The 16,946-nt window shown below is 44.0% G+C and overlaps 2 protein-coding genes across 2 annotated transcripts; both read right to left on the minus strand.

Annotated features, from left to right (window-relative positions):
* Positions 1-3,082: 3,082 nt before the first annotated feature.
* LOC311102360 (tubby-related protein 4-like) lies at positions 3,083-12,561 on the minus strand (the record flags this gene model as incomplete). The annotated part of the gene is made up of 16 exons (XM_084143676.1): positions 3,083-3,199; positions 3,503-5,801; positions 6,042-7,104; positions 7,256-7,399; positions 7,563-7,656; positions 7,902-8,046; positions 8,290-8,434; positions 8,666-8,900; positions 9,149-9,373; positions 9,697-9,860; positions 10,017-10,124; positions 10,412-10,592; positions 10,897-11,058; positions 11,303-11,431; positions 11,832-12,101; positions 12,544-12,561. The coding sequence occupies 16 exons, from the start codon at positions 12,559-12,561 to the stop codon at positions 3,083-3,085; spliced, it is 5,499 nt and encodes a 1,832-aa protein (XP_083999802.1).
* Positions 12,562-14,556: 1,995 nt separating this feature from the next.
* On the minus strand, positions 14,557-16,440 carry LOC311102483 (myc target protein 1 homolog). The gene is made up of 2 exons (XM_084143840.1): positions 16,341-16,440; positions 14,557-15,508 (listed from the first exon to the last, which is right to left on the minus strand). The coding sequence occupies exons 1-2, from the start codon at positions 16,393-16,395 to the stop codon at positions 14,928-14,930; spliced, it is 636 nt and encodes a 211-aa protein (XP_083999966.1). The 5' UTR covers positions 16,396-16,440; the 3' UTR covers positions 14,557-14,927.
* Positions 16,441-16,946: the final 506 nt, after the last annotated feature.

Below are 16,946 nucleotides of genomic sequence, written 5' to 3' on the forward strand. Positions count from 1 at the left end.
TAAACGGAACGAAACGTGTAGAGACCTAGCTGAATTTGTCCAATAGAAACTGTCGTTTTAGTTGCAAAACGAAACGTTTTGTAACTGTTTGGACTAATGATTACACCCCTGTCAAATCGAAAGTTGTGAAGTAACATTTTGAGTAGGGGTGGCTTGGTGACGTTTGGTAAATCCCGCCCCCCCCCTCCCCCCTTCCCCTAACACCACCCCCTCCCCCTACATACACGCACACGCACACACACACACACACACACACACACACACACTGAATAGACATAGATATGTGTTTTCAATGTTATACATTTTATTAAGTGTTTGGACATCAGTTAGACCTATCTTTAATTATATATCTTCTGATATATATTCTGGACAAAAATAATTGTATACAATTGAAAAAAATTGAGAAAAATCCATCTAGGCAATACAATAATATTCATTTAGGTGGTGATGACAATAACACAATGACCACACCACACACACTGTCTGTATTGATAATAATACACATTGAAGTCTTGCTGTATGACACAGTAGAGTAACAATGCTAAGCATTGAATAGTTGAATCATCACATAACTTCGTCTATAATACCTTTTCAAATAAACCTGCAGATATACTTTCAAATAAAGCAGCACCAGACATGTTAATTACTGAACATGTTCACAAATTAATCAGTCAATCAAAAACAAATTAAAATCATAAAATATACAAATGATAACTTTGACGTCTTCAATACCATGTGACACACTATTAGCAATAATGCGGACAATCTCTATCTATCAAAAAGCAGCAGCAACTCCAAGGAGGCAAAGCACTTCACATTCAAATGCAATGTTCAAGTAGCATCTTTAAACACCACCAGTGACTGACTAAAACACAGAGCCAACCAAGCTTATCCACCATAATGTTACATTAATTCAGAGGTTAGCTTGTCTTTTTTGTCGTTGTTGTATGATTTAACATGAGTTGACCGATCTGGCAGCAGGTGGGATTTCTACTGTATAAACTTTGCCCCAGATAACGTGATCCATGCATTTGAAAATTTTTTTATAATGATTTACACATGCGTTAATTTTAATTTTTCATAGGGTCTACTAAAAGAGATGATTTGCAGAAAGTTAGGTCTAACATTGATAATATACAGGTGTTACAATTTATTTATGAATGTGTTACAATTTATGTTGTACGGGAGTATGTGGTCATACAATATCATTTACATAATGGCATGTAAATGATGGCACAACTTAAGGAAATGTGGATATTCCTATAGGATCACTTCATAGAAGTGATGTTCTAAATAACTTCTAAATAAACTCTAATACTTTCAAACTCATCTTGTTGTCTTTCCACAATCAATATGGTCTCCTTTCTTACAATGCATTATTTCAACACTTTTTTATTTTCTTTATTCAGGTCTTTTAAAATGGCACTTTTCCACAGGGCAGTCTTTAAATCCGAAGCATAGATACAGTAAGTAAGAGCAACTTACCTACTTTAACGTTTTTATATGAGGCTTACTAAGTGTATTTCATAGCCAGTGATGTAGTGGTAAAAAATAAATAGTTGGGTAAACGCTAAAGTAACGCTCCCTATACTTTCAATGCATTTTTCAGCTTGCACAAAAGTAAAAAGGTGCGTAGCCGGTGTTTACGTGTGTTTACCCTCCACTACACCACTGTTCATAGCCCCATAAACCGTCTTGTCCTTGCACAGCACTAAATCGACAGTCCCATGTTACAGGACCCAGGAGGATCATCTCTGATTATGTTGTCATTACGCACCAGAATAGGTTGGAACAGAGTGGTCCTCTGTAGCTCAGCTGGTAGAGCACGGCGCTTGTAACGCCAAGGTAGTGGGTTCGATCCCCGGGACCACCCATACACAAAAATTTATGCACGCATGACTGTAAGTCGCTTTGGATAAAAGCGTCTGCTAAATGGCATATTATTATTATTATAATTATTATTATATATGACATATAGTACCAGTCAAAAGTTTGGACACACCTACTCATTCAAGGGTTTTCTTTATTTTTACTATTTTCTACATTGTAGAATAATAGTGAAGACATCAAAACTATGAAATAACATATATGGAATCATGCAGTAACCAAAAAAGTGTTAAACAAATCAAAATATATTTTATATTTTATATTCTTCAAAGTAGCCACCCTTTGCCTTGAAGACAGCTTTGCATTCTCTCAACCAGCTTCACCTGGAATGCTTTTCCAACAGTCTTGAAGGAGTTCCCACATATGCTGAGCACTTGTTGGCTGCTTTTCCTTCACTCTGCGGTCCAACTCATCCCAAACCATCTCAACTGGGTTGAGGTCGGGTGATTGTGGAGGCCAGGTCATCTGATGCAACACTCCATCACTCTCCTTCTTGGTCAAATAGTCCTTACACAGCCTGGAAGTGTGTTGGGTCATTGTCCTGTTGAAAAACAAATGATAGTCCCACTAACCGCAAACCAGATCTGAGGGCGTATCGCTGCAGAATGCTGTGGTAGCCATGCTGGTTAAGTGTGCCTTGAATTCTAAATAAATCACAGACATTGTCACTAGCAAAGCACCCCCCACACCATCACACCTCCTCCTCCATGCTTCACGGTGGGCACCACACATGCGGAGATCATCCGTTCACCTACTCTGCATCTCACAAAGACACGGCGGTTGGAACCAAAAATCTCAAATTTGGACTCATCAGACCAAAGGACACATTTCCACCGGTCTAATATCCATTGCTCGTGTTTCTTGGCCCGAACAAGTCTCTTCTTATTACTGGTGTACTTTAGTAGTGGTTTCTTTGCAGCAATTCGACCATGGGCTCCCGAGTGGCGCAGCGGTCAAAGGCACTGCATCTCAGTGCTTGAGGCGTCACTACAGACCCCCTGGTTTGATATATTTTGATTTGTTTAACACTTTTTTGGTTACTACATGATTCTATATGTTTTATTTCATCGTTTTGATATCTTCACTATTATTCTACAATGTAGAAAATAGTAAAAATAAAGAAAAACTCTGGAATGAGTAGGTGTGTCCAACCTTTTGACTGGTACTGTATGTGGTGCGGGGATAGAGCAGTCTCTCACTTCAGCCTTTGAGTAACATTGGCTAAGGCCACAGCAAAGGCCTGCACTGCTGAGAAAGGATACTGGAAATCCAGGATATAGGCGTTCCCATCGATTCTGCCAAACTGCATCACCTGTAGAAAGACAGGGTGAAAAAAATCTGGGAAACAGAAATAAAGCTTTGAGGAAGGCCTGTTTGCATCGCATCTGTTTGCCTGGAGCTCAATAAGTACTGACTCAGCTCAGCCATAAACAGGTCAATGTGACAGTTGGTGTCAGCGGTGAAATCTGAACCCAGGTCTCCAGAGAGACTGGAGCCTAAACATATATTTAAAGCAACCACAATACTACACTGATTTTAGCATTCTAACTTATATAAAAGTGCCGTTATTAACGAATCATCAATGTTTCTGTAAATAATAAAAGCAAAATCTTACCTGTCTGCCATCCAGCTCGATCTGAAAGTTCTTAGCAGACTCCTGAGTGACCCGTCCTCCGAAGTCCAGCTGGTAGACCTGTGTTGCCTCGTTCCACAGTGGCTGCTTATTGGCCATGACGTAGACGAATCCCTGGCTGCCCAGCCCGCGGTCCTCTCTCTCATTGGCCTTCCTGCACTTGATCTCCTCCAGTTCGCTGGCCATCCTCAGGCTCCTCTTACTCTTCCAGCCCTTTTTGGAGCTCTGGCTCTGGTTCATCAGTTCGTCTCCGCTGATGAAGAGCTCGGGCTCACTCTCCGAACTGTCCTGGAACTCGCTGGTGGTACTTGTCCTGTTCAGCTTCTTGGTTTTGTTCAGCTGCTCCCTCTGGCCTTTGGGTTTCTTCTTCTCCCTGCCACCCAGCCTGGGGCTGGAGATGAGGGAGTTGAAGTCGGAGAGGGCGCGCCCTTCCTTTTTGGATTTTCCCTCTGAGACGGTGGTCATGTTTGCCTCCTCAGCTCGGCTGTCCAGACGTTTACGACTCTTCTTGCTGAACCTGTCGGACCCCTGCCGGTCTGGAACAGGGCTTTCGTTTAGAGAAGACGGCTCCTGGAAGCTACTGGCAGATTCCGCCAGCTCCTCTGTAGGGCTTTTGGGTTTTGGCAGCTCGGTTGGTGGAGGAGGAGGAGGAAGTGAAGGAGGTGGGGGAGGAGGAACCGTAGGAGGAGGTGGGGAGAGGACTGGCTTCTCTAACAACTGATGAGACTTGATGGGGAGGGTGGCAGAGCCTGAGGGGTCCTGCATGGGTAGGCTGTAGGGGTTCCAGGGGTGCAGGCTAACAGGGTGCAGCTGAAGCCCGGCACAGGAGCTGGCTCCTGGGTACATCGGGGGCAGAGGGCAGCAAGCCAGGTTGGCAAGGTTGGGAGGGTATCCAGGTGGCAAGACCAGGTTGGGGTCCTGTGGGGTGAACTGGGGGACTGGGGCAACTACTTCGTTGGGAGGGCAGGGTGGTGGAGGGCTCTGCATTGACTGGAGTGGGGGTCCACCCTGACCTCCCCCTGGAGGGAAAGGTGACAGGGAGATCTGGTAACCTGATGGGAAAGTAACAGTGCTTGGGCTGCTGGGAGGTTTTGTTGAGAGTAGGAAAGGCAGCCGCGTCATGTCCAGGTGCTGAGCATTGCTGAAGATGAGCGGGGGTGGTGGTTTGTGCGTTGGTGGTGGAGGGGGAGCTAAGATAGTCTGTTCTTGAGGTATCCAGAACTCCTCTGCGGTGTTCGGGTCCCACTGGTATGGTGGAGGACGTTTCAGAGTCAAACTAACCTCCCCAAGAGTCAAGTGACGACACTGCTGACTTAATGTCTCGTCTTCAGTAAAGGCAGAGTTCACGTACACCGTCCTATCCCTGCTGTTATCAACAGGACTCAGCAGATTGTACGACGACTGAGAAGCTAGAGGCGAAGTACTTTTGGAGTGGACAATGATGGTGCTGTGATGAGCACCTTTTCCTGGTGGGAAATCCTGCCGCACCACAGTGCCTCCTGCGATGCCACTGCTGCTACTACCACCACCGCTAACACTGACACTGGTGCTGCTGCTGTTGCTGCTGCACTGAGTGCAGGTATACAGAGCTGTAGGCACCCTCTGCTGGTAAGAGAGCGCTAGGGCAGCACTGTTGATCTTAGACTTGGACGGTAGAGTCCTTGAAGCGTCAACCATCTGGGACACCTTCAAGCGGGATTCCACGTCTCGCCTGTCACGCCGCAACGTAGCGTGAATCATGTGACTACTGTCCATGCGTTGGGGAGGAGGAAGTGTTGTCGTGTTAATGTTAACCTGATTGGCTGGATCTGGGTAGGGGGGCGGGTCTCTGCTGGGTATGGAGTATCGTGGCACTGAGAGGCGGCTTAGAGTCGCTGAGCTGTAAGGAAGATGGACTTTCTTACTGTCAGACGATGAGGTGACTTTAAGTGTGGCCGAACCTCCCATGCCTTGAACAGCGTAGGCGTTCTGGTTGCGTATGAGTCTTCTGCGAGGGCGACACACTTCCTCTACATTCCCACTGCTGTCAAAGGTCGTGATTCTCTCGTATCCCATCTGGTACTGGAGACCAACTGGGTGGAGGGAGAACTCGTCTTTCTTCAGACACGGGTCTGCTGTAACCAGGATGTTGGGGTTGTCACAGTTGGTGATGAGGGTCTGAGGAGCGGTGGAGGTTGTAACGGTGGTTGCAGATACTACAGTTCCTGGGTAGGGCGGTGGAGGGTTCACTTTCCTCATCTGGATCTCAACGGAAGTCTCTGCATCGAGGAAGGAAGGAGGTCTAGACCGTAGTGTGTCTGTGTCTATGAATGAAAGAGTTCTGGATCGGGAGGAGTCCGCATCGAGGAAAGACGGAGGTCTAGACCGCAATGTACCGGTATCTACATCAATGAAAGAAGGAGGTCTAGTCCGTATTGTGTCTATGTCGATGAATGACGGCGGTCTAGATCTTGATGTGTCTGCTTCGAGGAAGGAAGGAGGTCTAGACCGTATGCTGTCTACATCAATGAATGATGGAGGCCTGGACCGCGGTAGACTTGGCCTGCCCAGAGTATGGCTCTGAGTATGCCCCTGCTGTCCTCTTTCTGGCCCCGACTCAGGACTGGGGTGGGGTACCTGAAACTGCTGCAGGGAGATGGTGGGGTAGCCAGTAGGCGGAGGGGGCAAGGTGATCTGCAGCTTCAGTTGCTGCTGCATTTGTTGGTGCTGCCTCTGCATCTGTTGGTGTTGTTGTTGTATCTGCTGATGCTGCTGCTGCAGCTGCTGCTGTTGTTGTCTCATCTCTATAATCTGCTGTCGGATCTGCTGTTGTTGCTGCTGCATTTGTTGCTGCTGCTGATGCATTTGCTCGTGTTGTAGTTGCATCTGTTGGTGCTGCTGAGCGATTTGCTGCTGTTGCAAGTGTTGGTGCTGCTGTTGGATCTGCTGTTGTTGCTGTTGCAGTGCCGCCTGTTGTTGTTGGTACTGTTGTTGCAGTGCTTGGTGCTGCTGAGTCTGTTGTTGCTGCTGCTGTTGGATCTGCTGTATGTGAAGCTGTTGCAGTTGTTGATGTTGTTGTGGAATCTGTTGTTGTTGGTGCTGTAGTTGTTGATGTTGTTGTTGCATCCTCTGCTGTTGCTGCTGTTGCGTTTGTATCTGCTGTGGTTGTTTGGACTGCTGTTGTTGGTGCGTCTGTTGTGACTGAGGACGTTGTTGGTGAGGTTGTTGAGGGAGGTTATGTGGAGGCGGAGGTGGAGGTAGCGTTCCAGCCAGGAGGGGACCCATCTCTAGCCCATTAAAGATCACCTGTCCTGGGTTGGAGTACCTTCCTAGAGTCCCACTGTACTGTACTGCCACAGCATCCTGACCATGATCAGACCCCGGAACAGAGGCTGAGGCCGCTGCTGCTGCTGCTGCTGCTGCTGAAGCCGTAGCCGTGGGATTGGTCAGGACATCCAGCTGAATGTTCTGATTGGCCAGCAGGGACTGGACCAGACCAATGCTCTGAGTGGGGGACATGGCCTGGGCGGGGCTGTGGATGGGCGCGATGGGGATGTTGACCGTACATGGAGGGTTGTCACCTGTCACTCCAGATGGTCCCATTACTGAAATACAAGTCAGAGACTCTTATGAACTACATCAACATACACATTGATGCACCCAAATTTCATAAGTATTCATTCTCAAATTCATGAAATCCTGTATCTAATAATCCTGAAAAATCCAGTGAAATCCAATTATTTAATTCATTCATACCTGGCAAGTCATCCTCATCCTCACTGAAGACGTTGGGGTTAAAGACCGGCAGGCTCATGAAGTCAAGTGATATTCTCCGCACCTCTGGAAGGTAGATTGTCATCTGCCTTGGTTGTAGATGGAGCAAACTGGTCTTATAGATAACTGAAATGGAGAGAAACATGTATTTGGTCAAATTTGACAGAAAAATGGCAGAAAGGAAATTGCAGTCACAATAAAGTAAAAATGTAAAAAGTTAAACACATAAAATTGGGCAATGTGTGATTTAATGTGTAAATGTTTTCTTCTCAAATTGTAGTGATCTTACCTGCCCCCAGATTAGCAGGTAAGAAAGAAGCAAGTCCCACAATTTTGAACTTTGTCCCCCAAATATTGGACGTGACTTGAGCCAGGTAATTATGCTGTAAAACCAAGCAAATAGAAAGGCAGATGGGTACAAATATGGTAAAGAAAATCACAAAATAATCCAAATGAAACATGATCTCATAACCCAGAACCAAATCTCATGTGTGCTAGCTAGCTAGCTAACTGATTTACTTTCGGGTGTGGAAGTGGCAAAATCAGAACTAGCGAAAACAGAAGTTTCAGCCCCTCCCCACTATAGAATCACTATGAACTTTCCACATAACACATATTCAGACAATACCTCAGAGATTCCATCCATGGACATCTCTCGACGTGTCAGACTGGGAGAACGAATCAGAGGCTTCTTTGTTGGTAACCTTGGCGATCTAAGCCCTTCCTGACTAGTCCTAGACATCTTGGGAGATTTTCTAGATTCCATGTTCCTTCTACGCCAGAAAACAACAAAACCAATGGCAAATAAAGGCAAAATAGACAATTTTTTATCATAAACACTGTCGTCACAACAGGTTAGAACAAATCAAATGATAAATATGACATATTTCGGAAGCTTGAGCTTTTGTTTTAGATGGATCAGCGACGGGTAATGGTTAGGATTAGGGTTGAAAATGGTAAACAGAAGTCTTATAACGTCATTCCTACAGAATCTAGACCATTGTAATGAAAGATACCTGGAATGCTTGGGAGACCTGTTTCCTCTGGAGAGTTTAGGCGACTTCTTCCCGACCCACTCATCACTCAACTCAATGTCGCTGGAGTCGGAACAGTTACAGCTGTCAGTCATGTAGGAGATCATAGCATTCACACACACCTCGTCTGAAATAAACAAACAAACAAACAAACATACAAACAACAAATGAAAAATAATGTATGACTCAACCTGAACAGGTCAGAACTGTAAAAAGGCAATTTACTTCTGAACAAACAATAGTAGGGGTGCCCAACCCATTGATCACAATCTACCGGTCTAAAATGAGCTGTTTGTGCCTAACATACAATCTATTTTTTAAAAGCTCATTAAAATACCTTTTCCTGTGCCAAGCCCACCTGCTTTGCTGTCCGTTTTAGGGTCCATGATAATGAACTCTGGGCGTAGCTTGCTGATGCGTCTGCCTTTGAGGATGGGCACCAGCCCCCCTAGGTGTTCCAGGTAGAGGGTGTAACAGGGTCCCCCTGCCTCAGGGTTGTCCTCCGCTCGTTTCATGGTGCAGTGCAGCCTCTCGTTGCCAGCCGTGGGGTAGCTGACAAAGTCCCGGATGTTGTTGGGATCAGGAATGGGAGGCTAGAGAAACAAGAGAAGAGCATTAACAGTTGGTCCCAATTCGCACCCTGCCCCTACTCCTTCCCCTTGGCCCCTTAGCTCTTTAGATCTTTAGAATCTGGATAGTTATAATCAGGGTAGTGATGGAGCTTCCAGCATATCCCTTGCACCTTACAGATCTACAAACATTGAAGGGTTACAACCAAGTCCAGATGTCTTTGAGCTGAGATAGTAACCTACAGTAGCCAACTGAATAAAGCTCCTTCTACCTTGATGGTGGGTATGAAGGCGGTGGTGACGTAGGAGCAGAGTATGGAGGGCATGTTGAGTTTGCCCACGTCCCTCTCCTCTCGCAGGGCGCTGGCGATGCCCTGTTGGCACAGCAGCTGCAGGCTGGCCACCCGGTGCTCCACACGCACCACGTACAGCACCGGGCCACATGCCAGAAACAGACGAGAGTCTCTGTGGCCCCAGCAGATGGTGGTGATGGGGCGCTGCAAGGCAAAGGTTGACAAGGCAGGTTCCCAGTCAGCCATGTTGTATTCACATTTTATGGAACCTTGATTTCCGGTTTTCTCCATAGCCGACTGAACTGAACGAGACTTGGAAGTGTGGCAAGACTACATTTCATATTAAGTTTAATTCCTGTTAGTATTGATTGAAGATTTCAGATGACCTATAGACTTTGACTTATACGTGTTAGAGGACCTACCCAGAAGGAAAAACTGGTTGAAATTATGCCATGCAAACAGATTACAACCAGTTTGTAAATATCACACTATAACGTTTCAGAGGAGGGAATCAGAGGGGAGCTCACCTGGGCAGGTGTTTCTAACGTGTAGATATGTTCTCCTTGGACGTTGTAGAACTTGACCAGGGCGTTCCTCATGATAGAGTCAGAGGGGACTCCAGGGAGCCCATGTCTCTCCATCCCAGCTACTGCCAGGAGGTCCCCCTGCGAACACCATTGGACCTCCACATCTGAAGAGGAGAGGCTCCAGTCACATTCATACTGTAGAGTATCTTTATATTACACAGCGGTGGGTTTCCTAGTACATTATTTCTCTCACCGACAGCAAAGTGCTTCACTTTACGAATTTGGTTCGCTCACACATAGAAGATGGATAAAGTAATTACCTTTGAGTCCTGAGCGGATGACGATAGGAGCGAGGTCATCGTAGTTGTTCATCAAACTGATGTCTCCTGATATGAAGCTGACTGTCAGAAGGGGCTTCAGGTTACGTACTAGGGGAGAGAGAAATAAACACGTTAGCCTACTGGTCAATGTACTGTCGCCATCATAGTGCACAATCCTAGTGTTCACAGTAGGGGTCAAAATACGTTAGAGGTACATTAGAGAGAGGTATAAGACAGGGATTCCCTTGTTCTTTGTTTTAGCGTTAAAACAATGTGTTACCTTGAGGTGGGTTATTGTCATTATGGTCAGTGTCGATATCTGTGCCCAAATAATCAGTGCTCACATTATCTAAATAGGCACACTGTCTTACATAATCATCATTACATGATCTTACCTTGAGGTGGGTTATTGTCATCAGAGTCGGTGTCGCTCTCTGTGCTGTCCTCCACCAGGAAACAGGGACAGTTCCAGGACATGCCGACGATGCCATCTGACTCATGCAGGAGGACGTGGGCGAGCATACGACCGTGGCAGTCCATCACTATCAGCTGACCATCAGCCGTACCGAACAACACCTGAAGTACAGTGGGCAGGAATCATTTTTATGAGAGAACGCATTTATGGAGCCAGTTTGCTGGACGCAGATTAAGCCTTTGACTAAGAACGAAATAATCTCCATTGAACATGCTTTTTAGTCCAGGACTAGACGTCATCTGTGTCCTGGAAACCAACAGATTATTTAATATAATGTATGCCAAACATATAATGTGTATTTCTATATCTGTTTGTAAAAGTGTAATACATGTAACAATGTTTTGTTTAGGTGTCATAAAGGCTTTATTGATACATTTGATGTATTGATTGATTGAGGCGGTTTACCTGTTGGTCATCAGGTGTCCAGATGCCACAGGTGATCTGGCTCTCCAGGTTAATCTCTGAGGACCAGTGTCTCTGTCCGCTGACTGACCCCACTAGGACAAACCCATCACGGTAGGCGATCAGGGCCTGGGTGCCGTCATGAGACCATGTGAAGTCACTCACCTGATGGAGAGAGATAAGAGGAGAGAGGTAAGAGTAAACATACATCCATCAATACATGATCTTTTCACAAATATAAATAAATATTAACATTTTTTTTATCCTTTAACTAATATTCTACCCATCAATTAATATATTACTCTGATGATGATGATCGTGCATTTCCTATGAAATGTGCCTTTGTATGATCAATGATAATGTGTGTGTGCTGATGACGTCAAACTTACCTGGGCAGGTACAAACTTACCTGGGCACCGCGGTCATTCACTAACTCCACAGACCACCGTCCCTCATATTGAATCCAAACAAAGATGCCTCCCTCCATGTCACACGTGGCCAGCTTCTGAAAGGGCTCATTCCAACGGACCAACACAACCTGTAGAGAAAACACAATGCAACTGCTATTCCACTCCACCAACACAGGGGGCTGTCTAGGAATGTGAATGTGGAATACAGTTCAATATTCCACATGAAATAGGCCTACACTGTCCTGATGGGAAAAATAACAAAACAGTGCATTTTCTCCACCCCAGTTTCTGATGGTACAGTCAGCACAGATGTGAGCTCTGACAAAAAATACTCAGTATGACCTACAAGCTACACAATAATTTAAAGTTATCAGACGGTATCAGAGAAAATATTGAATATGCATATATAAATCTACATACTGTACATACTTCACACTAACACACATCAAATTATGTTCTAATGGTTGCCCAGTTCTCTGCCTAATAAGATATTGAAAACGCAAAAATGACAAAGCCCGGCCCACTCACCTCACTGTTGTGTCCTCGCAGGTTGAAGTTGATTCTCTGAGGGGTGTTCCTGTCTCTCCTGCAGTGGCTGGATGTGAACGTTACCCCCACCACCCCTCTTCCATTCCCCGTGGCCAGCCAGCCCTCCTCATAGTAGCGCCGCCGGCACACCGGCTTGTCCTTCTCGCTCTTGGGGACCCGGCCCTTCCAGGAGAGGCAGAGGATGTTGGAGTCGCTGCAGAGGATGGGACCATGTTCCACAGCAGCCAGCATCCCTACTGAGTGACTAGGCTAGGAGGTAAGCAGAGGAGGAGAAGATAGTGGAGGTTGGTGTCTTTCTTCTTTTTTATAATCGTTTTTGTATGTGTTTTTTTTGTTGTGTTTCCTACGTTCCCGTCTTGATTAAAGCATTTGTGTCTCTAACTTTTAATGTGTAATTGCTGCTGGTCTTGTTATGCAGGGTTCCCTTGCAAAGGAGACCTTGGTCTCAATGGGACTCCCTGTTTAAATAAAATAAATAAAAATAGTTTAATTGACTGACTTTGCTTGATTCTTTTTTGTTTTCCATTATTAGGTAGGCTAAAGTGCTTAGGTTCTTTCTCCAAGAGGTAGGCTTATTAAACCATCCAATACAGTCAGGTCATAACTCAATATTACTAGGCTATATATGACCAGGTAATGTGACATGTAGAATAGAATAGAATAGAAATAAAATTGCCCACATGTTACTCACCTCACAGTTCCTGGACATTGTTGACTACAATTCCTCCCCTGTAGGTGGTGTCCATGTTTCCATTCAGATGGTGCACTGAAGAGCGAGATAATTCCTAATGCCCTGAACAGAGAAAATAATATATAAATGAAAGGACTCACAGCATTCAGTTTACTACACCAAGATGGCTTGGGCCTCAGGTCTTGAAATGTCCATCCTGATTGGTAGCCTATGACAGGGCCATTATGTAGGCCTGTGTCTTCATGTGATTCCAATCAGTGTCTGAAAAAATACCTACAGTATGGAGCAGTGCAGTATGATGACTATTCCATGTCAAGAAACATTTTAAAGTTTAAGAATGAATTAGGCTTAAGCCAATTAATTTATTCCAAGAATATCCATAGCCTATAAGCCTATAGATTCAATCGAATAGGTGCAGTCTTTAAACAGGAAAATCACTGCCTTGTCCATTCAGTGCATCAACCTTGAAATGAATATTGCTCTTAGCTATTAAATGGAATGGCTAGCTATCATGGTCTTTATGAAAAACTGTATTGAACATTCTGAACTGAACACTCTTGCGTTCGTGTCTCCATAGGTACCGAGATCAGTCTGTTACGTCATTAACATGATACTGATTCAATTAAACTTGTAGATTTCAAAGAATACACGGAAAAAGAATAAGCCCTAATGGCAAGCGAAAGAAATAGTCCACCATATATATATATATATATATATATATATATATATATATATATTATATATACACACACACACACACACACACACACACACACACACACATGTTCAGTAGGCTATCCATCGGCTATATTTTCCATATTTACAATAAGATGGATACTCAATGAATCAATCAAATCGCATTGTCATAGTGAATTAAGATAATGCATGAAAATGAAATCCATCACCCTCATCCACCGCTTTTTGTTTGGATGGAATCAGAGGAGATCTCGAGGAACCTGTATAAAACGGATGATTTCCCTCTTTCGTATTTCTTTATCTGACCAATTCCAATCGCAAGACTGACAAAATATACATGCCACATACACACACGACAAAAGAGCCACGATGCAGAACTCACTTTATCAAATATAAGGTCGCTGTCATATCCTTGATCTGTGCAGTACACCAAATACTTGTAATGATAAGGTGCAGTCGCGTTGCCAACAGTGATGTATATCAACCCTGGATAGCTGTTGCCGTGTATTGGCCATTGGGAGGCATTAAAGCCACCGGTCGGCCGTATTGGCACTCCCCAGTAGGAGCAGTCCTCCATAGGATTGAATGGAATTCTACAGTATTTCAGTTAAATGTTTCCAGAACAAAATTGCATGTATTTAAGTATTTTAGTTGTTGTAGTGGGGACAGTAACATTAATAAGCTCTACAAATTATACTTGAATGAAAATGTTTTAATATATTTTGTCATTTCTTTTTTAATGTTTAGCTCACATAATATAATTTAAAAGTATGCATTAAGGTATCTGCAATATAATAAATGTGGCAAAAACGAATGTAGACATTAATAAATGCATTTCCATAGCTTCCAAAATATTTTTCACGCCGGTGAGGGTGTGCCAAGATGGGGGTATGGCGGCTTCAACATAGAGACCCCAGTGGTCATCTAGTGTATATATAAATCATTGGTTGCCAAACTGTTTCAGTTGACGCTTGGTGCTCCTTTAATCCCTGTTGCCATGTAGTTTACATTGGGCGCGTTCCAGGTCGTTTTTAATTGTAGTCGTGATGTGCAGATCATCAGCTCTCACAAAGCCTGGAGAGGTGTTTATAAAGATCTCAGGAAACACCAGTATGAATGATGTAGCGATCCTCTGAGATCCGCAGCGTGAATCCAATAATGATGACCTGGAACGCAATCAAAAACATGCTTTTGCAGAGAAAAATCTGTTGATTAAATAAAAAATGTAAATATCAAATATCAATGTTGATCTCAGACACATCACATAAACTATCAGATGTATAGAATGGAGTTCTAGACAAACCACATTAGACTGGATAATAACAAAACATTTATTAAGAACTTTATTAACAAATCACAGAAATATGGGCCATACTAGACAATCCCCCTTAATCTTATTGCACATAGATTCCATTAGGATACAAACAGTTAATAAAAAACATGGCCTATAGTATGGTCAATCAGAGCACAATTTATTTATTTAAATCCATCTTTTGAAGTTCTCTTAGTTAGTAGACTGAATAGAAGGTAGGATGGACGGTGGACCAAAAGGCCAAAGGGCACCTTACCCAAAACGGAACAGTTCTCCATAAACACAGGGCCCTGTCTCTTCCAAAGACTGCCAGCAGTAAACCCTAATGTAATAATCACTTAACCTATGTATTCCCAGGCGGCATATGGTGACATCATCAGGTGCATGCCTCTTGAAAGGCATGGATGACACTGTCATATGTGGGAGGAGGAGTCTGTGTGGGCAGGAATCCTTTAAGACTGCTGTTACCCAACCAGAAAGAGTTCCGTTGGGGTTGAGCTGGCATGAGGGAGGCAGAATCTGCTGCTGATGAATTGGTGGCAGTAGTGTCATGAAGGGGCAAGGTATCCTGGTTGTTAATGTCACCCTCTGCCCCGTCACCCTGACCCAACCTGCTGCCTTTGGGCACTGGTCGGAATGTGGATGCTCCAGAGCTGGGCTTCTTCCCCAGTGGCCCAACCGGCTCCACCGATGGCTGTCTATAGAGACTTAGAATACCTCCTCCTCCTAGGCTGTTGTCGCTGCGCCGGTCGAACACTGGGTTCCGGTAGAGGCCCAGGCGGCTGGCCATGAAGTTGTGTGAGTGCTGGGAGGTGGCTGAGCGGTGCTGCTGTTTGGGGCGCCTGGTAATCCGGGCGGAGGCTCTGCGTCTCAACAGCCATGTAAGGAGGATGTAGATCAGAGCTCCAATCAGGAGGCCCACCAGCATGGACAGACAGAAGGCTAGGACTAGGTTATCTGGAGGAAAAGATGGAAGATATTAGAGAACTTTTCAAGACTTTCCCTAATGTAGCGCGAATAGTCTAGACGTGACGCATGTAACACTCATTTAAAGTCAACAGATTTGAGGGGAACTGACACCGAAGGATGTTTTATATTTTATATTTTATTTATTTCACCTTTATTTAACCAGGTAAGCCAGTTGAGAACAAGTTCTCATTTACAACTGCGACCTGGCCAAGATAAAGCAAAGCAGTGCGATAAAAACAACAACACAGAGTTACATATGGGGTAAAACAAAACATAAAGTCAAAAAATACAACAGAAAATATATATACAGTGTGTGCAAATGTAGCTAGTTATGGAGGTAAGGCAATAGACCGAAGGATGTGTGCTGGGATAGTGGGCAAAACTGGCTAAAATGACATCATTGCAACCAGTTTTGCCTGCTGGGGTTGATCAAAAAGGAGAGGCAAGGAACTCACTTGTTGTATAACTGAGTTATCAGATTCAAAATGCTAGTATACGTTCCTTGACAAATTGCAAATGATTGCTTCCATAGTCCACAATTGCAATGACAAACTGAGTAGTAAATTGACTAGTCAAAGAGGGTCTCATATCACTTCATGGACTATCGGTTAAATTCAGACAATAACTTTAAGCATCAACCTTTCACCTGACTAACGATTCCAGACTGATGTATTATATAAATATATGTATTATAAGACCATAATAACATGAGGTTGTACTGTGAAATGCATCCTACACAGAAGACTAATGCAGGTAGCATAGAGATTTCCTTAATTAAAAAAATACACATGTACTAATAAGGCAGGCTTAAAATTCTTACCAATGTTAAATGATTGTAGTATATCCAGAAATTGATTTGTCTCATTGAATGCCATTATAATACAGAAAATAAAAGTATTTGAACCCTGCAACACACTGAACTGAACTCTTTCCAAGACAGACTGCCTGCTTGGTCCATTTTTTCCCTGTCTGTTTTGTTTGCAATAGCGGAAGCTTTGCTGTCATGCTTCCTGCCCCTCTCTCTAGTTAAAAAAAATTAGCTGGTGCTTTGCTTATCTGTGTGGGACAGAACTCTGGGAAACAAGGCTGCTTCCTCTGACATCATTTCCTCCTGATCAATGAACAATCAATATTCCTGTTGAACAATGGCCTCTTGGCTCCATTATTCAAATATGGTGATTTACATGTATGGCAACTTATGTGACTTTTAGATCGAGAGCCTTTTTCATGTTCTATAAAGTGCTGTAAGGGTGTATTATAAGGTATAGCGATAGGGACTAGGGTGATAGAGCTTACATAAATAGAAACACAACACTCTGTTGCGCACAATAACCATTTTGTTTCCAAGTGTCTTGCAAGTGTTACAATAAGGTTATGATAGGCAAACCCACCAAGAAAACTCACTGTCCCAAAAAAAGTATGCAGT

Source organism: Coregonus lavaretus, assembly GCF_964263955.1.
Source record: "Coregonus lavaretus genome assembly, chromosome: 27".
Taxonomy (NCBI): domain Eukaryota; kingdom Metazoa; phylum Chordata; class Actinopteri; order Salmoniformes; family Salmonidae; genus Coregonus; species Coregonus lavaretus.